This window comes from Melospiza georgiana, chromosome 19 (assembly GCF_028018845.1).
Source record: "Melospiza georgiana isolate bMelGeo1 chromosome 19, bMelGeo1.pri, whole genome shotgun sequence".
NCBI classification, from domain to species: Eukaryota; Metazoa; Chordata; class Aves; order Passeriformes; family Passerellidae; genus Melospiza; species Melospiza georgiana.
In genome coordinates this window covers 8,564,749-8,589,040 of record NC_080448.1, presented here as the reverse complement: position 1 = coordinate 8,589,040, position 24,292 = coordinate 8,564,749, and the positions used below count along the sequence as shown (strand labels likewise).

The window sequence follows — 24,292 nt, the reverse complement described above, 5'->3', positions numbered from 1 at the left end:
ACCCAGACTGCAGTGACAGCCGTTCCAGCAGAGCTGAGAGCTCCCATTAGGACCAGAGGCTGCCCCTCACAGCAGCCTCAGCATGTTCAGGAATTAAAATCAGCATGTTTAGTGTCTTGCAGCATTCTGAAGACACTTCCAAACCTGTCCTTGTCCTGCAGGTGGCTCCTCGGCTGAATTCCCGATGATGAACAATTCCCTGCCCCAGGACCTTCCCTCCCTCCACGGAATTGGCTGAACGTTGCTCCCAGCAATCCCCCCCTCCTCGCTTTGCTCTTTCTGTTACTACCAAAGACCTGCACTTTCAGAACAACCACAAAATTCATCCTTGCTCTCTCCTCTTACTCTCAAAGTCCCAGACAAAGGCCTTCTCCTCTCCTCCTTCCCTGCCTGAAGGTGGGTCCAGCACAGCATCCCTGCAACCACAGCTTGGGACCTTCAGCTGGTGGAGGAAGAGTTTAAGCCCTGATGGAAATGACCAAAATTTGTGCTTGTCATCACCAAAAAAAGCACAATCAGAAAACAAGTAACTCTGCTGCTTTCTCAGCCAAATCACTGAAATGCCAAACTTTGTATTCAGAATGTTTTATGAAGAATTTTGCTCGGAGATGTTTTAATGCTTTGTGTTACAAATATAGTGAAGCCATATTGTGTAAATGAGTAAAACCTGTAAATACTTTATAGCCAAGGACGAGATGCACTACGAGAGATGGAGTTGATGTGGAAATTTTATGTTTTAGATTTGGAATTTTTGTTGGTTTTAGTTTATGGTTACAAGGTATAACCTTAAAAACCCATGATGTAACTTCACTGATCAGGAGCCAGAGACTTTTATCTTTTTTTGAAGTCAGCTGTCCCATTTCTTGCTCTCTATTTTTATACCATAGGAATTTTTCATATCCACACAAACACAATGTAATACAAACTGCAGAGGTTACACTGCTCTGGGCTGGCCATGGGATGAACATGAGCTTCCCCCACTTCCTTTCTTTCCCTGTCTGGGAATCCCCACTGCCCCTTTCCCACACAGCTCAGCAGGCTCAGAGCACCTTCAGGAAAAATGGCTTTTCCTCTTGCTCCAGAACTGGAACTGATTCCCACAGTATTTATAGCAGTGCCTCAATGCTGCCTTACTAGGGATGGGGCACTGCTGCTGTCCCACAGCTCCAGGGACACAGGGGTGGGTGCTGGCTGCAGCAGGAATTGCTGCTGCACCCATGGCACAGCCTTAGACACCCTTCCCTCCAGCTGCTGCAGCCACAGCCAGCCCTGAGTGCCTCCCACCCACTGCTGCCTCTCTCACAGCCTCAGCTCCCTCTCCTGCTCTGGTTCCTGATGCCACTGTCCAGCCCTGCTCCTGGCTGGAATGTGGACACACTGCAGGCCATCCCAGCTGTGCTCAGTGTGAGCAGGGCATGCTGCAGATGCTGGTGTATAACCTCTGCCAGACTACGCTGAATAAATTTTTACAAAAAACCAATCCCTCTTGTCTTTGGTGCTGTTTCCTTACGTGGTTTGGGGGAGGCTGACCCCAGCTCTGTGTCCTTTCCAAGGAGCAGGTTATCCCAGCAGAGCAGATAACCTGAGTCCCTTCTCTCCCTCTATGGAACTGAACAGCAGGTGGGAGGAATTCACCAACCATTTCCCAGGGATTTATACAGGGCAAGACTGGATAAAAGGGCTGCTCCCAGCAGCACAACTCACGCTCACACCACATCTTCCTTAGCTCTGTCTGAAGAACAAGGCTGTTCCTGCTGCTCTCTCCCCCTCCAACTGTTCCTAGCACAAGCAACAAAGGAAAGTTATTATCCTAAAAGAAATTCATAGTGATGGTTGGCATTTTTAATTTAGGTTTGTTTTATTTAAGTTTAATGTTAATTCCATGCTGTGTTTCAGTAAGAACAATACAGATTCTGTATCTGTGGCTCCAGTCAGATATCCAGTAGTACAAATTAGCTTCAAGTTACACATACTGAACAAAAGAGGTTGAGCGAGCGAAGGGAGATGGGGAGAGGGGAGGGAGAAAAGAAAAAATATTGAACACGCATGCAGGCTTATCAATGCCACCTTCAATGCTAACCTGCTTGGAGGGAAAGTAAAGAACAGGCAAGAATGAGCAGCCACGGATTGTTGAACTGTTACCAGCACCATGATTTTCAGCAACGTTTCAGCAGTTTGGAAACTTTTTGTTTTTATACAGTAAAACCACTACAAGAAATGTCCCAAATGCAACCTCGTAACTTCAAGCTAAACACCCAATTAAGTTGAAACATTGGTATAAAATTCAGTTTAAACAGTTATAAAAAAAGAAAGATGCCACCACAATGAGCACTACCTGGCCAGGACCAATCTCTCCCTACACGGCCTTCAGGGTGTCACATCCAGGTCTGATGGCAATGTCACCACAGCTGGCAGAGACAATACAGTAATGCTGAAAGAGCCTTTATGCAGTCCTGTTAGTGTCTTAAAGAACCTAAAAGCTGGCACCAGTAAAATCCACAGAAATTCACTCTTGCCTTTAAGAACTTTTAAACTGTGTAAAAAAAATAAAAATAAAGAAACCCAACAGGGCAGGAACCTAAATTCTGAGACCCAATGTAAAAGTCAGATTTGGTGGTTCTCAGAGTGACACTGAGGGTTTTTGTGGGGAAGGGGGAGGGTGGTCAGAGATGGGTTCTCTTGTTGGCCTTTGTGTCTCACTGGTTTTCATCTTCCACATCCTGCAACGCTTCTTTATTCTGTTCTTCACCTGTGGAAGTGGGAAGAAGGGAGGAAAATGTTACCATTCCAAACTGAGAGCTGCAGAACAGCTCAACAAGCACCCAGAGATTAATATTTTCATGCAGTACACACTCACTCTCCCACTCCACACTGCCAGCTCCAGAGTGAAGCATTCCCATGGAAACGAAGCCTTGGAATCACCTGCACCCTCACACACAAACAAACCCAGCCCTGAAACCTGACACCACTCAGGTGGGCAAGGGCTGCACAGCCCAGGCAGAAACCACGGCAGCAGCTGTGGAACAACAGCCCTGGATCTGCAAATCCCTTCCCCAAACCCTCATCTCCCTTCCTGCCCAAGCCCACTCAAGCCTCAACAGCAAAGCACTTCAGGGAATTTTACACAGGGAATTTTACAACTCCTGCCCTCAGTGTATGAAAAACACCCTACTGTGAGTCCAACCTGACAGAAACCCTGGGTTCAAGGTTATTAAATAAAAACATCTTGTGGAAATGAATGTCTCTGTTCCACAGGCTGTGCCATGCAGTGGAGTGGGGCTGTCCATGAGACTCCTGCAGTTTGGTTACACTCCAGCTGCCCCAGGGAGCTCCATGCAACACCTTCTGCAGGGCTTGACCAAAATTCTGCTGCACCTGGGCAAGCTCCAGGTGGTGCCATCACACATGCACAAGTCACTTAATTGATAAGGGAGGCTGAAAAAACACAATTATCTGTAACCACATAAGATGGGACTCTCTTAAGGGCAATAAACAGAAATTAGTAACTAAAAACTTCATCTGCAATAAAACCCAATCAAATGAAACTGGTAACTTCCAGCAGATAACCAGAATGTTTGCTCAGAGCATGTCCAGATTCAGGATTACCACCAGGTAAAATAGGAAGTAGATTTTGGAAGAGGAACACAGGACATTCAACAACAATAAAGTTTATAGCTAGAATTCTGTTTAAGAGAGGAAAGCAGAGGCTTTAACCCAGACTAGAGGATCTGAGCATGCTCTAACCAACACACTTGAGCAAATACTCCTCTACCAGGCCACTGTGAGTACTTCCCATGCCCAAATATTCTTCTATCCATCCAGGACTGCAGCTCAGCTCCCAACCATGTGAGTTACTCTGGATCCTGGTCAAGCACATCACCCCTGGGCAGGGACAGGTGCCACAGGAGTGGCAGCAGGGACACAAGCATTTGTCAGCAGCAGGTGACAGAGGCAGGCACTGTTAGTGACAGGAAAACTGACACTGAAAACTCCAGTGAGCCACAACAAGAGACTTACAAAGTAGAGTTTTTAGGAAATGAACAGTTGGACTTTCCTTTAGGAATCTATACAGCAGGAAAGAAGGGGAGAACAGGAATCATATGGAGATGAAATTACAAGTGTGGAAATAAACTCAAGATCATCTGGGGAATGGGAAAGCTACAGGGACTGGGATGGGAGAGCAGCAGCTGGGTCAAGCCTGGCTTTACATCCCTACATGGCTGAAATGGAAAAGGGAAAAGCTCAATGCCAAGGACAAGCCCTTTCCAAGCCTCTCCCATCCCCTGGAAACTGCTCATTGTGCCACCACTGATTTACTGTTCAAAGGTCTGCTCATCTGGGAATATGGAGCTCTGGAAATGGACTCAGAGTATTGGCAAAGTATGAGGAAACTCAACTTTGCACCTGTGTCTGAATATTCTACATTATCACTTCTCTGGATCTGAAGAATTCCACCAAGATTTTAAGCAGTCCTACAGTATCTTCAATTCTGTCATCATTATCTTTCTGGCACAGTAACCAGGACAACCTGAACTGCTTCAGGAATAACAAAAATATCTATTTTCCATGGTGTGGTGCAAGACATTTAGATCTCTATTTCCTTTTTCAAAATCTAAAGAGCCTGTAAATAATCCTGTGGAACTTCTACAATATCCATGAGAGACATCAGCTCTGGGCAGATCAGGAGCTTTTGGAAGGCACTGTTTGGAAGAGACTGGCACTGTCCCACACTGATCCAACCTTGTTACTGCACTAAAATGGCTTCCACAGACTACCAGGGTATTTGGCCCCAGTGTAAAGTAAAGGTTGTATCTAAACTGAGGGAATTTGGAATACACTTCTCCTCTCCAATGCCTACTCATGGCAAGGAAGGCATTCAACACTTCAGTGTTTAGAGAAAAATCTACAGATCCACCCAGGGTCCATCCTGCACCAGAGATAATCCTTGAAAAGGGAGGTAAACCAGGAGCCAAGACCCCACACATTTACAGCATTCCCAGCCTCAACAGCCCAAAGAGCAGAGTGAGAAGCTATGGAGTAACAACACTTCAAAACAAACCCATCATCCTACACAAAAACAGGAAATTGGGAAGTTAAAAGATTCTGCACTGCTTTCAAATGGACACAGCCCCAGGGAAGTGGCCCAGGAATGCTGTGTGGCTACAAGGAACAGCTTGCCAATAATTTAAGACACTCACATATTCATGTGAAGTTCAGCAGTGCTGTTTCTAAGCTCTTGGCATTTTTAGGTACCCAAAATCATCTGAGCAGGACTTATATCTTCCCCTCCAAGTTAAAGTAAAGAAGTCAGCTCTTTTCATTTGTCTCTCCAAGAGAGAAACCCTAAAATGAGTAGATTTTACTAAGTATTGTATGTGAAAGTTTAACTGTTGGGAAAGTGCATTCAGTGAGCCAAAACCATTTCATAAATGTGTGCTGTCCTTTGCTAGTGAACAGAAGAAATCCATGTCCCACCCTCTGGTACTGTCAGGGGCACATTTGGCATTTGCTGTGGCAGTGAGAACATGGAGTGAGTGACCTGGAATAAAGGGGAACTAAACCATCTGCAGTGCTCCCTCCTGCACTGGAGGGTCACAACTGCTTGGAATGACAGCCAGAGACGAGCATGAAAGAAAGAAAAGATGAAATAAATGAAGTCACTGCTTTTACAGTCACGTGGGGAGGGACAAACAAAGTAATTCCACACCTCCTTCCTTCAAGTGAGAGCTCAGAAGGCCCCAGAGTCACCCCTGTCACCTGGTCAGTGTTAAGGCAAGACAGGGGGTCATTATTAGGAGAAACAGAAGTAAACCAAAGGCTCTCCATTTCCACACTCTGCTCCTGGCTCAGGAGGAGCTTTCCCAGCAGCACTCACTCACCATCACCCTGCATGTCTGAAGTCCATAGTGTCAGGTTATCACGTAACAACTGCATGATAAGTGTAGAGTCCTTATAGCTTTCTTCACTCAGTGTATCCAGTTCTGCAATAGCATCATCAAAAGCTGCTTTTGCCAACCTGCAGTGACACAACAAAGATGTAACAAACACTGCTGAACACAACCCAGAAGCACAACTTAACATCAGTCACTTCATGTGATGTAAGAAACTTTTTACTCAATATTGGTTTTATTAAGCATTTCTACATCTTGATTAAGTGCTGCTATAAAACCTTAGAGGAATGGTATTTGCTTCAATCACTGCCACTCTGTACATGCTCACAGGCCACAGAAATCAGTGCCACCACCCCCTCCAGCCTGTGCAAGACAAGTTAAATCACCTCACACCTTGGGCATCTGAGAGCATGCACAGAGTTAACCCGGCAAGCTCTGAGCTGCCATTAGCTGATCAATTCAAGGTTATCACTGTTCTGCCTCTCATTACTCCCACACAAACAGCTGGCAGCTCTGGACTCCAAAAAATGTTAAAAATCTTCCCAGTGAACTGCCACCAACCAGAGCAAACATCAGCAGAAGAAAGCAGGAAAAGCAGTTACTCCTGCCTTGGCTGGCACTCACACAGCACTCCCATATCCCACCTACCTGCAGGCACGATCAGGAGAATTGAGAATTTCATAGTAGAATACAGAGAAGTTGAGCGCGAGTCCTAAGCGGATGGGATGTGTTGGTGGGAGTTCTGTCATTGCAATGTCACTAGCAGCTTTGTAAGCCACCAAGCTGTTCTCTGCAGCCTCCTTCCTGTCATTTCCTGTGGCAAACTCAGCCAGATACCTATGGTAGTCCCCCTTCCTGAGAACAGAAACAGTGGGAAGTCAGTAATGCTTGTCTGCCCACCAACCATTAAATTAAAAGCTGAAATTAAAGTGTTTTTAGATATTTACACACTGCACCAGGAGCTGAGGAAATTTTAAATCATCACTACAAGACACACCTTGTAGTGTGTCTTTCTTCTCTTTATAAATGTTCAGCTGATGCAAAATAAAAAAATCCAAGCAGGGATGTGATTTCTTCATCAGCAACTCAATTAAAACTGCTGTTTCTTACACTGTTGTGCAGCTCTTAGATGTATTTTAAGATTTCTGTCTCTGTTTCAGGCCTGTACTTACATTTTGTAATAGAAAACCTTGGACTCGCCAGTGTTAGCTGCTGGAATGAGGTGTTTGTCCAGTACATCCAGAATGTCACAACAGATTAACTTCAGTTCAGTCTCAACCTATAAAGAAGAATAAAAATGTAACAAAAAATTAGAAGAGGGGGCAGGGTGAGCGCTTAAGCCTAAAAGCTTTCAAAAGTACCCAAATATCAAACAGGTAACATCATGAGATTCCAAAGAGGGTTAAGACAGAAGCAAAATAAATAAAATGCAGCTGCTCCACAGGTGCATTAAGCAAAACAGTTCTGCACATTCAGCTGGCACACACAAGAGGCAGGGACTGATGGACAATGAAATGGGGAACTGAACAGTGGAACTGGAAATTCCTTGGAAGACATCTTGCTAGACCATTGCATTGTTTGTCTCAGGATGTAATTCCTCACTGCAAGGCTTGCACAACTCTATTCCTTCCATTTTTGATCCCAGAAGGCTGCCCTAAAAGTGGTAACAGCAAAGGGGACAATTTGAAGGTAATTAACCTGAATCAGCTCAACTCCATTATACCCCAGAGTGAAATGGCACCTTCACAACAGGTCCTAGTGAGTCCTTGGAGGCAAAGCTCTAAAAATAGAGCTTGAAGACAAAAATCATGGAGTATCAGAACAGAATCAAGATGTGCACACAAACAAAGGTCAGCTACAAGATGAAAACAAGCTCCAGAAGCAGGTGAAAAACACAAAGCGCAGCAACTCAGTGAAAAAGCAGAAATCACCAACACTGACAGTGAAATCTGTGGCCAAAATACAGCACATAAAGCCTCATTTAAAAACAGATACTGGATTTGAATAGTCTGAACTGAAAACATTCACATGAACCTTCATTTTTTTCCAGTTCCAAACATAAAGCAAGGCCTATGAGGTCAGGGTTTAGCACAGAGAGTTTCACACCTGCAGGCAAAGGAACTGAGCACACCCAGGGAAGCTGAAACCCCTCCTGAGCCACCACCACTGCCCAAACCAGGGGGGCTCTGAGCCCCCAGGTCAGCCCAGCAGCAGTGCTTGGTTTAATGCAGTCTCCCATCCATTGCTGCTTTTTCATGATTTCACAGGAACTTTCACAGCTACACTGAAGAGAACTCTGGCTCAAGCTGATTTCATATAAAGGAGAGATTTCAAGCAAATGCATTAAAGAAACTGCCAGGAACTGCAACTCTTGGACCACAGAGCAGCCCCACTCAGTCCATCACCCCTTCCTATCCTCCCACCCAAGCATTTGCTTTCCTTCTTCCTTTAAGCATTTTCCTTGCCTTGTAATCCTTTTATCACCACACAGCTCCCAAACTATCTGGGTTTGTAACCACAGCAGTTATACCCAAAAGGTGTTCAAATTACAGCTCCAAAATAAATAATAAACTGGCACATACACACACACTGACTTGTACAAAGTAACAGATTTGCAAAAGTTCCTTTAGGTAAATTAACTGTCAGCAAATTTCATGGACAAATGTCAGAATGCCCTGACATTCACAGGAAGAATAAGATGCTGTACTTAATTATGTGACAAATGCTTAAGAAAGGTGCTGAAATATGGTCACTTGAGAAGAATCTACTTTCATATATTCTTGGGCTACAAACGCTATAAAACCTTTGGCCAGCAGTCAGTTCCTGCAAACTTCTTTCCTCTTGATCCTCTTTTTCAATGACTTCTTTTGCAGAGAGATCTTCAGTAAAACTGCAAAGAATTAAATCAGTTTCTAATCCTCTTTAGTTAAATAACCATACATGTACAAACTCTATTTCATCTCAGACAGACCTTTTCCAGCTTTGCTTAAAGGATCAGTCACACTTATCAGAGATCAGCTGCTGTCCAGGGCAATGGAAATGTCCTGAGCAAGCTTAGTTTAAAAAGATTTAACAGAAATCAAGGTGATTAAGAGTAAAACAAATAAACAAAAAACCCCACAACAAAACTAAAAGCTCTTGTACAAAAAGGATCAGTTCCAGACAGAGTGGCTCAGTGAGCACTCTCTAAGAAGGGGGAATGGAGGAGAGCCTGGCAGCTGCCCCAAACACAGCCCAGGCTGGAAGTGAGAGCACTGGGAACACAAATTCCATGGGCCACATCCCCAGAGCAGGAAGGGGCAGGTCAATATCTGTGTTATGGGGTGAGGATGGATCTGGTTAAACTGCAAGGGAGGAACTGCCCTGTGTGCCACACCCCACTGCAGGATGCAGAGCACAAACCTCACTGTGCTCTCATCAGAGATGCAGCCAGACGAGAAATTCAGGGGCTGTTGTGGATCCAAATGGCCACAGGAGCCAGGAGAGCAGCCTGTGTACAAAGGAAGCACCTCAGTGGCCTCTTCCCTCATGGCTCTGGATGTGTTTGGCTCCATTCAGCTGAAGTGGCTTGGGGAGAGGCACAGTCTGGTGTCCTTCATTCCTCACTACTGCCCAGTGCACACCTGAGACAAGCCCAGCCCAGCTCTGCCCTCCCAGCACCACCAACCCTGCAGCTCTGCCCCAGCTCACACTTGTGGGAGAAGAAATGAAATTTAGCAAAATATTTAATTATAGTGAGTTGTGTGTGAACTGGTTTGTTAAAAAGCAGTTTTTTAGCCGTTGAAAAGTGTGTTGAGTTTTGTGTGTAACCTAGCAGGTAGTCTTAGGGATTTAATAAATAATTAAACTAGTGCAGGAAAGTAAGAATGCTAACCTGTCTGGAGGCAGCATACAATGCTCTTAGAATAAGATAAGCAGAGGATTAATGATCCTGTTTGTGAACCAAGGAATGTATCACAAGGGGTCTGTGACCAGGCAAGGGGAATGGGAAACTGTTTCTTGGAGACTTTGTTGTGAATTGCATGGATAAGAGGGAAGCACCCATACGTGAATTTGGGGGCTGGGATTTTGGGACGTGAGTCCCCCCAAGCTCCCCGGGCTCTTAATAAAGCACCCACAAAACTTATCTGAGTTTTGTGTCATTTATCAATCGGGCAACACACTGGTCATTAGCTCAAAAACCTCCACGTGAGCCATGAGCTGAATTACAGCAAATACTGACACACAGCCAACCCAGCAAAGAGTTACTGTCACAAAAACCACTACAGAAACTTTTAATTCCTACTGCAGCAGCACTCACAGCTGCTTCTGGTAGATGAGAAATGTGTCTTTTAGAGATTCTGGTTCTTTCCAACTCCTCGCTGCTTTAAACTTGGCCTTGTTGGCCCCCAAACATGGTTTGGGGGTTGTGGGGCAATGTTTGGTTGGTTGGGATTTTTTTCCCTTCTTCAGAGCCTTTCAAGTCTGAAAAGGTTTTTCCAGCAATGAACTTACTCTGGAAAATGCTACAATAGGCAGAATTTGTTGACAAGGGAATCACAGTGAGCAGAATTCTGCTGAAGCTGTTTCTGCAGGGAAGCACTGAGCACAACAGGGCAGGAGTGCAGAGCAGGGACAGTGAGCAGCAGCATCCAAACCTGGGCCATGTTCTGCTCCCAGGCCATCCTGCCAAACCCTCACACACTCAGAGCAGATGCCAACCCTTATTAAGTCTCCCAGCAGCCACTAAGAGGATCTGGCTTTCAGATAATGCTCAGGAACCTCTTGTAGGAGTCCCTGTGGAGCTGGGCAGACACAGCCACCCCTTCCCCAGTGGGGAACCAGTGAGAGTCCAGGGCACTGCTCCTCCTGGGCAGCTCTGACAGCTGCTCCCTCTGAGGATTTCACAGCTCAATCAGCTGGCATGACACTGACTTCAGGTGGCCTCTCCATCCTTCAGACACCTCAAGCACTACAAACTTGCATTTCTTGCACCCCAGTCCATCCAGAATGCCAGACATCCTTTACAAAAGAGATCAGACTAAAGGCTATTTCCAGAGTCCTTTCAAAAGCAGGAGAAAAGTCTTTTCATCACCAAAGGATCTCTGGCAGAAGATGATAACCACCCACAAAACCCTGTGCAAAAGAATCTGGAAACACACAATGTAAAACAAATTTAATCACTGGATAGCTTTTGTCTTGTTTTCTATGTTCTTTTAGGAAACACCCATCAAGAAAAGGTTATTTGGGACTGTATGTAACTGGCAGAGTCTCATCCCATCAGCATGCCAGCATAAAATTAGAAACTCCCAACTTTAACAATTCCGTGGAGCAACAGAAACGCTGTGAGTCAACAGCAAGGAGACAGAGCCATTCCTGGGAGAAGATTTCCAAGGCAAGATCATTTCCATTGCTGGTATGTGAATCAGTGCCAGGTGACAGAACAGACTCCAGTGTTTCTCTGGAAGTGAAGATGTGAACCATGTGGAGGCACATGTCCTCAAATAATGGAGATGAAGTCTCTGCAGAAGTGTGTGGGATTGAAATAGTATGGGAGGCTGCCTGCTCTGTGCTGAACCATCATTCAGGGCAGGGGGAACAAACTCACTGGGAGCTGGAGCTTTCATTAGCCCTTACCAATGCAAATCAGAGCTTGCTGCAAGTTCTCCATTTTAGGTAAAGCTGCACACTCTGACTAAGTCAGCATGAAGTTATGTGGATCAATTTTTCCCTCTCTTCAGAGAGAGAAAACAGCAAGGCCCTGGAGGTTGCTACACACACAAGTTTCACAGCTGGGATGACCAGGACATCCCCAGGAACAGGAGTGACAGAAGGAGCCAAGAAGAGCCTGAAGAACTCCCCCATGGACATTTCAAGTGTTAATGTTTTGATCTCTCTAGGACAGAGAATCACAGAAAGTGTCACTGTATGATCCAAAGCAACTTTATAGGAAGTGGAAGTTTAACAGCCACACACCTCCTCTGACAGGGTTAATTAAAAAAAGAAGTTGCCTGGGGTCAGTGAGGCTGGAGGGGAAGGAATGAGGCCTCCTGAGCAGGTGGAGCCTCCCAGCTGAGCAGGCAGGGAAGTGCCAGTGCAGTTCAGATGCTTGGCAGAGCTGCTGATGCACTGAGGGAAAAGCCCTGAGCCCTCCTGAGGGTTTACACAGCAGCACCACAGCTCTCCCCTGCACCAGGAGATTGATTCTCCAGATAAGGAACAAGCTCCAGCCTTCCCACTCCAGGTCAGCACAGCACAGGCAGCCAGGAACAGCAGGGCTGGTTATGGCAAGGGACCAGAACTAAATGACATTCTGCTCCAAGACCAACTCCCTCTTACCATTTGCCGATATTCCCGAATCATTTTTAATTTGTCTTCTCCACCTTTGTTTTCTTCTTTCTGTTCAATGCTGCTGATTATTCTCCAGGAAGCTCTCCTGGCTCCAATCACATTTTTATATGCAACAGAAAGCAGGTTTCTTTCTTCCACTGTCAACTCCACGTCCATGCCAGCCACCTTCTTCATTGATTCAACCATTTCTAGGAGGAAAAGGTCAAGCAATTATTCTCACACCTGAAGCATCTTTCAAATCATTCAGTACAAGCTGTACCTTAATGAGAACTTGGGAAATTAATTAGATTCCCTCCTTTAATCCAGCTACTCCTCACTTTTACCCTGGAGTGTTCCAAACAAATCAATCAGCACATCCACAAAGGAAGTATCTGATATTCATCTGGGATTTTACAAGGGTTTCAAAAATTAATAACAGTTATCAGCACAATCCTACAGCAGTGTTTGTTCTCAAGAGTGCTCTGGAAAAAGCAGAGGACAGTGAGAAAAGGTGAGCAAATGTGATCTGGCTGTTGGCACAATCAGGAGAAATCTGAGGAATCAGAGGATGCTCCACTGAATTTTTAACTGGAATACAGTGCAACGTGGTAATGAACAAAAATATAAAATCCAGATTTGAATACATGTAGAGATGTATGAGTGCTGTTAGTAGGAAAATTAACATCCAAAAGAAATATTTGATGCTTTAAGTGGTAACAAAGAAGTCATCCTGAGTGTACCCACTGCAACCATATGTACCCAAGCCAAGCAGCCATTCACACTGAAAAGTAACACACAAAATATGAATTAATATATATTTGTATTTCAAGCCTGTTGAAAAGTATTTCTAAACCTGAGGTTAAAACAATCAATACCAAAACCAAAGCCAGCTTTCCTACACTCCAATGGAAGCAAAGATTGAACCACTTAAGGAAGGTTGTAACCCTTTCCTTACCTAACCACATTGGGATTGTTCAGGACACATTAGAAGAACAGTATTAAATACACAAATGAAGCTTAACTTTCATTTTTTTGCCCTCAGATGTCAAAATCACAACCTGAACAGGGATGAGCTACTGCAGCAATGGAGACTGCAGGCTCCCTGGCAGATCAGTGTTATCAGTCTCCAACAGGTCTCCATATGTGGAGGACAACACTTTATGGTGGCTCTATTTTTATCAGCAGATTTTGCTTCTCCAAATCACAGAAAGTAACAAAAAAAATCCACCAAAGATTTGATAAAGTTTGTTGAAAACACCACCCTGCAATTGCAAAATGGTGAGAAGAATCTGAGAGCTGCCCTAGAACACTCCATGCTCACACAATTAATATTAACATAAACATAAGAAATTGATGCCAGATAAGCTACAGGCAATATAATATAGCTACAATTTGCTACTTAAATAAAACAAGTACTGTGATTTTTTTCCTGAAGCAAGACCCTACCATCCCATTCATACAAAGAGTCCACTTAAAAGCTGTGAATTTTTTAAATTATGCAACTTAAGCCATCTCATATTTTGAAGTTTATTAAACAACAGAGCTATGCTCAAGATTAAGATGCCTGACAGTTCTTAGGGACAAAAATGACAATCAGGAATTGAGACTTGCAGTCTTCATGACCTGGGTATCTTTGTCAAGCTCCAGAACAAAATGCAGGTCTTGTTTTTAAGGCTAATATTTACTGCCTTCAGAGAAGCAACCCAGAGGTTACAGAAGATGCTGCCTTTTCTTTAAAGGGTTTCTAATATTGTGCTTTATCCATTGGGATTAAATGCACAGTTCTGCAGTCATACTCCTGGATGTACACAATGCTTTTATAGAAAATCTGCCTCTTAATGAAGACAACAGAAATCCATTCACACTTATCCCACATAACAATGATCTACATGGAATCACGAGTGCAGAAGTGTGGAGGTTGAGGAACATGGACAGCAACAGCTTCCAAGATCTTCTGCTCTGTGTCAGGAAACTGCAACAACTGGGCCAAAAAGGGCACATTTTAGCAACTGTTCTACAGGTTTCCTTCACAACCTCTTCCTTAGAAGCACATTTGTGTAGTGTGAAAATGTGAAATAAAAAACTATACCCAAGACTTGCTGTTCCCTGTAAATGAGGAGCTGTTTTCAGTGGACATTCAAACACATCATTACCAATTTAATCAATTGCTTGGCTTCTGCAGGATTTATCTATCACCAGTCTGCAGATTTACAAGCTCTTGAAACAGAGGCTAAACCCAACTCAGCTGAGCAATAGCTGGTACAAAGCCAAAGCCAAACCCCTGCCCCACAAGGAGCTCCAGGGTCAGTGTTTCAGACTGTGGCAAAGGAGGTCATTCCCCCCCTCCTGCAGAGCCACAACCACAGAAAGGAGGGAGCCAAAGGAAAGCAGGCTCACAACTGCTCCTTATCAGCAAACAGCCCTTATCACCCCAACATTTTTATGACTGAGTTGTTAGTAAGTTAAACAGGCTCCCTGACAGTGACAGCCCCTGGGAACAGGATGCTGGGGAATGGGGGAGCACCTCAGGTTCCTCCATTTGTTGTGAAGCTGCAGCACCCTCACACTGGGTACAACCTCCCAACAGGAACTGAAAGGGCTCCCCCACAAAATCTTAATTTTGGCACTAGATAACCACACAACCACAGATCAGAATCCCACCCATTAACAACTGTCCCACCCAAAGACAGAACATTTATCAGTCTTTTTCAGGCTACCCACAAAAGGTTTCTAGTTAAGTAAAGAGCCCAACTTTACTTAAAAATACAAAAATCTGGGCTGATATTCAGCAAGACAAAATATTATGCACATATCTGGGTCTTCCATGGTAAAGCCATAATCCAGCCCTGAAAATTTAAGCCTGATGAAAAATCTTAAGAACACAGGCAGTACAAAAGCAAGGGGAAAACCTATCTGTATCTCCTCCAACAGAAAATAAAAATAAAGTCACCCACACCGGCAACAGAGAAAATTACTTTTTAATTTAAGTGCAGTTTTACCTATCTAGAAGTTTCCACAAGGAGGTGGAAAGCTCAGTCAGAGACCATTCAAGACAAAATACAAGTCTGAGATTACATTTCATTACCAAGATTACTGCAGGAATGACAAATGATGGCATACAAAATCCAGAGATGCTTCCACTGCATTATGGAAGAAGCAGTGTTATACAGATTCAGAGGCACAGACTGTATTTAAGTGGTTAAGTCCCAGCCTCTCAGGTGATTGTGGCTGTCACTTATTGTCCTACTGTCAGCTCATGCAGGAAATCCCAAAAATGTAAATTGTGGAAGGAGAGAGGAATATTCTGGAGGATGACATGCTTGTCCTAGATTTAGATCCTTCCCCAAGCACCTGCTGCTGGTTAGGAAACACCACAACACACACACACTGCCTGACCAGGTCTGTGTATTTTTATGGAAAAGCTGACTCCAAACAACTGCCTAAGATACTACAAAATTGTCATGATAACCAGGCCATTCTTTAGGTTCCTATTTTCTGCTGCTGTGATTAAAATGCTGGCTCCCCACTGCAAACCCTGCTGAGTCACCTCCAGCCACCAGGAGGGACACACAGGCAAAGCCTGGAAAGCACCAAGGGCTGGGACAGAGGTGACACCTACAAAGTGGGTGACTTTATTTTTGTTTTCTGTTGGAGGAGATACAGATAGGTTTTCCCCTTGCTTTTGTACTGCCTGTGTTCTTAAGATTTTTCATCATTACTGCAGGAATGACAAATCATGGCATACAAAATCCAGAGATGCTTCCACTGCATCTGAACAGCAAGGTGCAAAGCTTGGGATTGGGGTGTAAAGAGAAAGACAAAGAATAAGCCTTACTCTAAGCTAAAAAGTCATGGGGAAGTTTAATCTTTTCTACTGCCCTGATCTAAGGGCAATAAAGCAAACCAGGATCCTCGAGCTTCTAAGCTGCTGCCCAGTACCTCCTCCAGCATTTCAGGTGCAAAAAGCTGCAAGTGAGCACCCTGTGAGCTGTGAGGAGGTGGAGGACACAGCAGAGAAATGTTCCCTTGTGTCTACCAGAGATGATCACAGACTATAAACAGTATTCAAAGACTCAGTACAAGTGTTAGCCTTGTACTTGTTCATTTTTGCAATGAACAAAAGATGATCAGCAACAAGTCACAGCAACTTGAAGTGTCTGACCCTAAACTGTTGTGTGTAACCTTCAGTCAAGGCTTTAATAGCTGCAAACACAAAGCAGTTTACACTGCTCACTTGAGAGGGCTCCAGCACACACTCAAGGGGACCTACAACACCATGAACCCAATACTCACTAGGGGTCAAGTCAGTGGGAATTACACTTTAAAAACCCTGGAATAAGTGGGTATATGCATAATCATTATCCTGTAGAGCATGGCCTTCCATTATGCCTCACAAATCTACTGGAATGCTTTGAACAAGTGAAGCAAGTGGACAAGGAGACATCATTGGAATTGTCTACCTGGATTTCCCAAAGGCATTGGACAAGGTCCCTCACCCAAGGCTCTTTAAGGAACTCAACTGCCATGGGATAGGAAGGAAAGTCCTCACATGGATAAACATTTGGCTGAAAGACAGGAAACAGGGCATGAATATGAGCCTCGAGTGTTGAGAACAGAGAAAGCCCACCAGTGGAACCACAAGGGATCTGGGCTGGAAGCAGGCTGGATTTCTGAGGGAGCCACAGAAGCAAACAAGAAGTTCTAACTTAGTAGCAGCAAACTCCTAGGAACAAACATCAGAAGAACTGAAGAAATAAGTGTGTTTTCTTCAGTAAGAGATGAATGTACTGTGCAGATTAATGCCACAGACTGCATTTCCCACAGCTAAAACCTCCACCTAGCATCAGTGGGCACCACCCTGCTCACTGCTGAGCTCCAGATTCAACCAAGTGCAACTTCAGCTCCTCTTGCCATCCATGAACTCCTCTGAACACACTGTGGCACTGCCTGCATGAGGTTTTTCTGTTTTTCTGTTCTCTTAGGGAATCCTGTGTTTGGCATCCAGACAGGGCTGAACCCATCCCAATCGATTCCCTCCTGCCAGCTCAACACCCCTCTGACCTCTCAACTGCCTCATTCAGGTCACCAGCTCAGACAACTGCTCACAGGGGAAAAAAAAATTAATCCTGCCTTTTATTTAGAGAACTGAACTGGTTCTAAGGGTCAGACCAGAATTCAAGCACAAATGAGAAGCATTCCTTATCACATAAAAGAACCTTCAGACCAGAATTCAAGCACAAATGAGAAGCATTCCTTATCACATAAAAGAACCTAACAGGTGGATTCCTGGTTAAGACAACCAACAGGCAGAGAAGGAAAAAAAAACCCAAATAATATCCAACCTGCACAGTGGCTTGATGATGATTTGTGGACAAAGCAGAGGGTTATACTGCTATTCCTTGTGTAAGGTTTGGAACAGCTGGTGCAGTGAAAACCCTTCCAAACCTGGCAGCATGACTCTGCAATAAACAGTCCTGTACCTTTACACACATGGAGGAACACAGCTTAGGGCCAAGCTATCCTAGCAACAGTGGCATTTTCTGCATGATCAATTGTATGGTCTACCACAAGTCCTTCTTGCAACAAGAACATTTTTATATCATTCCTCTAATCTCTTTAAGCTGTGGACATTTACTTTTCCAAATCAAGAGGATTTCCCCACTATTTCTAACAAACATTTCAGTTTGAAAGCAAACATTTTAAGCCTGGGCCTGATCATAAATCTCTCCCTTGACTGAGATCTGCACTGAGCAATCCTCGAATACTGGAAACCAGTTCAGCTTCTGGGCTGCTTGCAGAGGACCTCACCATGCAACTGCAGAATTCTGTCTCCTTTGTCTGCTGCTGGTACCTCAGGAAATTCAAGAAGGCCATTACAGACAAAGGCCCTCTCTCACACACTGCTCATAATCACAAGTTAATTTATGTCCCAGTGTGTACAACTCCCACTTAAAGAATTGTACAGTCTTACTCCTTTAGCACTGTCTTGCTCATATTTTAACTCTTGGATTCCTACAATTCTTAGGGATGTGCTGAGATTTTTCTGCCTTTTACCTCAGAGACAGCAGTCACACCCCACACCACCACAGCAGTAAGAGCTTTAACAGGGGAAGTGGTAACCATTCATGGGGAGAGGAACCCAAAAAAACTGAAGTGTGCTTGACATCTGCTTGAAAGAGACCAATCCTCTGCAAACTAAAATTAATATGCAACTTGAATTCTAATTTGTGACTTATTGATTCCTCATTAGGCTCTAAGCTGAAGACCTGTTACTAGGAGACAGCTCCTCCTAAAAAGGGTTCAAATCTTGAACTGAACCCACTGCTGCACACGTTCCTGCCTGTGATAAAGACATTTCTAAAGACAAAGGAGCTGCTGTTTGCCTGCTGTGCTGGGAAGCAGGAAGCCTGTCGTGGTGGGCTGGGCTTTCCTTACCTGTACCTTGACCAATTCTCTGGTTCTGTGGGGGAATCTCCCCTATTTCACCTCACCCAAGTGATGTAGTTCAAGACTTGCAAGTATCTGCTCAGACTGCCTTGAGCCACAGCATGTTTCTCACCTGAAACAAAGATGTTCCCAGCCTCCACAAAGAGGAACTGGTTTCAATATTCAGCAGCAGTCTACAGGAATCCTCTGCAATATCACTTACTCCAATTGTTTTCCAAAAAAGGAGTGCATTTAGTTGTACATTATCCTACCAATAAGGAATAGCAGTGAGTGAGATTTCTCACCAAGCTTCCTGTACTGCCACTAAGCTTCCTGGCATTTTGTGATTTGCCATAACATGCCTAAGCAGATCTGTGAAGATAGTCAGACACCCAAATCTCTTAATATATCTCTGGAGATCAGGGTTTAAGTGCTACTTACACTGCAGAAGTACCTAGAAAGTTGTCCTCTTAATCTGGGCCACCATCCTGAGGACAGCACAGACACAGGACTAGATTCCCAACCACTCACAAATGCAGCTCCCAAGACTTCAGAAATTCCCTAAGTGGGTCAGGTAAGTAACACCAAAGAAGCCACAGTTGGATGCCCACCATAAGTGCTGCTATAAATGCCAGGAGCCATACATAAATAGCAACCCACCATTCTTCCAGTCTCCAGGAGAAAGATGGGACAGAAATTTACACTTATTCTAATGTTAAACACAAAAAGATTTGTCAAATTCATATCTGAATTACCCAAGGGACTTGTATTCCAATGTATCTGTAGCCAGTACTTACCATCACCCCATTTTATATGAGCCCATTAATAACTGTGGTCCTTAATTGTGCACCTCAAAGATCAAACTGAGGAGCAAAATTAGGATTGGCTGACTCTTTCCTCACATTGCTTCTGAAATCACTTTGTTCACAGAATTATCCAGCAGTCTCAGCTATGATCTTGGCAGAACTGCATTATTTCACATTAACAAGAACAAATTATGCCAATCATTTTTAATTGTTTCAGCTGAACAGGAACAGAGAATTAAATGATAAAACAGTATCTACAGTACATTTTCTTCCAGGCCATGGACATGAAGGAAGTGAAGATGCATTTAGAGCAGCTGGCAGAATCAGAGGGTGCATCTTAAATTATGGTGAGCCAACCTGATTCCTAAAACCCAGAGCACTGATTTAAACAAAACAACCTTAAGTCCAGTGCTCCCTCCAAAACTGTAACAAGTCTCATGGCCATTCAAAAGCAATACAGCACAACAGGTCTGCTACATTCTGCTCTGGGCAGCTTGTTTAGCAAACATTCGTGGTGCTGGGAGAACCAAAAGTGCACCCAGGGAAATGCTGCACCAAGGCAATAATCCTTCCCAATCCATTTTTATCAGTGGACAGGAAGTTTGCATTGCAGATCTGTGCCATGGGGTAGAGTCCTGTTGCCTTCTAACAAAGTGATTTACTGCTGACTTCAGAAAAGCCCACAAAGACAGTCATGCCTCCAGAGCTCCCAGGGATGATGATTCCTCCAGGATGTTGGGTTTCCACTCAAGCCAAAGCCAACACCTTCAGTGGCACTGACTCATCCCTGCCAGGTGGAGAACCCTTCCCTCCTCAACACACATTCTGTGGAATATGGATGTGTTCCTCTGCCCAAGGTAATTATGGTACCCCAATACCTGGTTTCTGGGGGCATTTCCTTTCTCTAGGTCCTTCAGTTATTGCAGAGACTGACTTACTGCTTTCCTTTAGTGATACTATGAATTAGAACCTATTTCCCATCAGAACTCTAAATGAATGGAGTTTTATTTAGGCCTTCTTTTTGTTTCAGTTTCTCCTTTTTTCTCCAAAACGTGTCTTTTTCAGATTTTCTGCTATGATGCTATCAGATGTTTTTTGCCATGAGATGTTTTTTAAGCACAGCTCAGTAAAAATGTGTCATTTGGTGAGAACTTGGTCATGTCGTCTATAAAAATTTAGGAACAGAAAATATTTGGAGTGTATTCTTACCTCTCTAAATGAGGTGCTACTGCATTCACACATTCCACTTACATATATTTATTTCACTTCAAATGAGCAATCACAGGTCTCAGGGCAAAGTAACAGTCTTAGAAGAGTCGAGAAAATTAAAGGCCCTTTCTATTATATGCAGGGGAACCATGTTTAAAAGGAACAGTTGCAAGACAGACATTTTTGGGGCAAGAGACACCACCCAGGGTTGCCAGTTCCTCCCCTCTACCCCTTTTTCCCCAGATTTTAAATCATCACGGATATTAAATGATCAGAGATAACACAATAACTTAAAGGGGAAAAAGGATGAAAAGAAAAACGCTGGGAAAGTGAAACTACCTGTAATAATCCCTACCACATAATGAAAGCATATGCGTTTTCTTTAGGCAGTGAATCATGTACTCGCTCCCTGCAGGGTGAGAACTCGCTCTCTCTGGCTTTGCCAGGGGCAGCAGGATCTCCAGCCGGGGGTAGAGGCAGAGAAAGAAGCGCAGCCCCGTCCCCGGGGAGCCCCGCGAGCACGGCCGGTGAGGGGCCGAGGGCCGGGCCCCCCCTCCGAGCGCTCGGCATGGGCGTTGTCTGCGGCGAGCCGCCCTCGCTCCGCTCCGCCCGGCCGGGGCAGCGCGGGCCGGGGCCGGCCGGACCTCGCGGCGCCGTGAGGGGGAGCGGGGTCTCTTTGTGGGGCCCCTCGAGGCGGGGGCGGCTCCCCTGCCCCCCCTCCAGGACTCGCCCTTCGCGGCCGCCATTTTATTCCCGGCTCCTGCCGCCACCGCCCCCCGCCCCGGGCCCCGCCCCGGCCCGAGACACCCCCTCGCCCGGGCCCCCCATCCCCGCTTCCAGCGGCCCCTCAGGGCGCTCCCCGTCGCCATTTTGTGTGCGCCCCCTCCTCCGCCCCTGCCCCCCTCCCCCGCCCAGCCGCCATTTTGTGGCCGCTCCCTCCCTCCCTCCCTCTCCCCTCGGCCGTGCACGGCCTCCCGAGCCCGCGCGCTCACCATCGTAGCGCTCAGCCTGCTCAGCCAACTTGGCCTGATAGACGAGGTCCTCCCGATCGTCCATGTCCTACGGGCGGGGCGGCGGCGGGGACTGTGCGGGGCGGATGGCAGCCGATGGGTCCGGAGGGCTCTGCAGCTACCAGCTCGCTGCTCTCCGGGCAAATATGGCGGCAGCGCCTCCTCCCGCTGCATCCGGGCACTCCCGCGGGCGCGCGCATGCGCCCCACCGCCTCCCATGGCAACGGCGGCTCCCTAGCAACGGGCGGGGGGCGGGGTGAGGCGGCGTGAGGCGGCATGAGGGGTGTGAGGAGGGGTGAGAATAAAGGGAATGGGGCGGTGTGAGGGGTGAGGCGGCATGAGGGGTGTGAGGAGGGGTGAGAATAAAGGGAATGGGGCGGTGTGAGGGATCAAGCGGGATGACATGGGATGGGTAGTTAGGCGGAATGAGGGGTAAGGCGGGATAAAGCAGGATAAGACGGTGTGAGGGGTGAGGCGAAATGAGGGGTGAGGCAGGATGGATGAAGCGGTGTGAGGGGTGAGGCGAGATGAGGGATAAAGCGGGATGAGGCAGGACAAGGGATGAAGCGGCGTGAGGGTGAGGCAGGAAAGATGAAGCGGTGTGAGGGGTGAGGCGAGATGAGGGATAAAGCGGAATGAGGCGGTGTTGTCGGGGTGAGGGGTGAGGCGGGATGGATGAAGCGGTGTGAGGGTGAGGCGGGATGGATGAAGGTGTGCGGATGAGGCAGGATGGATGAAGCGGTGTGAGGGTGAGGCGGGATGGGTGAAGCGGTGTGAGGGTGAGGCGGGATGAGGAATAACGCGGGATGAAGGATGAGGCAGCCCAGCAATGGCAGGGATAGTTGCCCCATCCCCTACCCGGCTCTGGCGGGGCCGTGACCGGTTCATGGCTGTGGGCGAGCGGGGGCAGCGGGCCCGGCCGCCGGTCGCATTTCCCTCAGTGCAGCTCCATCTCTCCATGTTTATGCTAACCTCAGACGCTGACAGCGCTGTTTGTGTTACCCACTCTCGGTATTTGGGTACAAATCACCCCATGTGCCCCTCATGGAAGGGTGGATCTGTGACCGAGAGGCAGACGGTCACATACAGGTGTCTGCAGCCTCCCCAGGGTGTTTGCTCTAAGAATTACCTCCAGTGCATAGCACGTGGTAATTTCACAGTTTCAAGAGGCTAGAAAATCTAGAAAGTAAAATGGAATGTTTCACGAGTTCCTCACACAGTACTTCTGAAAACCAAAAGGAGCATTCACTTCAATAGCTGAGATAATGCCTCGATTTCTGAAATCATAATGGTTTCAGAAAACTAAAAGGGATGATGCATGGCTGGCATGAACCTGATCTTCAAAGATCCTCATCCCTGGGAGTGTTGAAGGCCAGGCTGGATGAGGTTTGGAGCAACCTGGTCTCATGGAAGGTGCCCCTGCCCATAGCAGAGGAATTGGAATGAGTTTTAAGGTCCCTTCCAACCAAACCATGCCACAATTCTGTGATTTGCTCAGGGTAGCTGTGAATGAATTCTTATCTCTTTTCCCAGTGTCTCCCTGGAAGTGCAGACTACAGATGCTCTCCCATCACCTCACTGACAGGAAATGTGCCCAGAGACCTTTGCAAGTTTTGACAGCAGAGACAGAGCTGGCCCTGGCACCTCCTGGACACAAAGTCAGGTATCCCCATTTATTGTATTGTGCCCACTGAAATGGGCTCCTAATTGGGTGACTTCACACACCTTGAACACCATTCAAAGCACATTTTTTCAGTAGTTTATTAGTGGCCTTTTTTTTTTTTCAGTTGATGAACATGAGTTTTAGGGTCTGCAAGATCAACATTACCTTATGGTTTTCTTATAAATAAATCTAAAAGCTTGACAGAATTATTTTTATATCACTTGCTCAGAAAATCAATGCTCTGTTTTCAAGGGATATTTAGGCCCTCTTTTTCACAGATCAGCATAATCTAATCAGGATTTCTTAAAAACAAAGACATCAGTGACTAAGATCACTGAAAATTAGGTGCCAAGTCCAGAAAAAAATTTGCTTTTTTTATTTATTCGAAGTAAGATTAGAAAATGCTGATTTTGCTGAAATTGGGAATCATTGTAAACCTTTACTTCTGAATTGATGGTAAATATGTGATACAAAGTTAGGCACTCAAAAGGTCCCAGTAGTGCACAGTCACTATCTCTGTGTAAATTTTTAAGACTTGCAAATCACTTCTGCACTCTCTTGACCATAAAAGTCTATTTTTCAGCAGAGACTTGGGAAGCTGTGCACAATAAATTAGATTTGGATCAATTTAGGAATTTTTCTGTGATCCTCATGTTCAGCAGGCACTCAGGTTGCAGGGAGTTCAATAATATCAATAAATCAGGACACTTCAAGCAGATTTAATTGCCAGAAGTGAGGTGCATTCTTGGTCCCCTTGCTAAATAATAGCATATTGTGTAAATACTTGAAATTCTTTTGAATGCACTCGTCACAGATGGCATTCAGATATTTGGAAATTGGTCAGGGATTTGGCAAAGCATGAGGAATAAACAGCCTAATCCAAGGAAATACAGCACAATTTGCTGATGCAATCCTTGCCTGCCCTTTGCCCCCTGAACTTTCACATTAATTCATTCAACCACTGCTGCAGCCAAACCC

The 24,292-nt window shown here is 45.5% G+C and overlaps 2 protein-coding genes across 2 annotated transcripts in view; one reads left to right on the top strand and one right to left on the bottom strand.

Annotated features, from left to right (window-relative positions):
• The window catches only part of MYO1C (myosin IC), a 49,742-nt gene extending 48,262 nt beyond the window's left edge, over positions 1-1,480 (top strand). The window contains exon 32 of the mRNA XM_058037369.1: positions 162-1,480. Coding sequence (XP_057893352.1) covers positions 162-188 — 27 coding nt within the window. The 3' untranslated portion in view covers positions 189-1,480. The remainder of the gene's footprint in view (positions 1-161) is intronic.
• A 353-nt stretch (positions 1,481-1,833) lies between these two features.
• On the bottom strand, positions 1,834-21,824 carry YWHAE (tyrosine 3-monooxygenase/tryptophan 5-monooxygenase activation protein epsilon). Its single transcript, XM_058037370.1, has 6 exons — positions 21,634-21,824; positions 12,210-12,409; positions 7,064-7,170; positions 6,540-6,746; positions 5,880-6,016; positions 1,834-2,749 (listed from the first exon to the last, which is right to left on the bottom strand). The coding sequence occupies exons 1-6, from the start codon at positions 21,695-21,697 to the stop codon at positions 2,697-2,699; spliced, it is 768 nt and encodes a 255-aa protein (XP_057893353.1). The 5' UTR covers positions 21,698-21,824; the 3' UTR covers positions 1,834-2,696.
• Between the last annotated feature and the right edge of the window lie 2,468 nt (positions 21,825-24,292).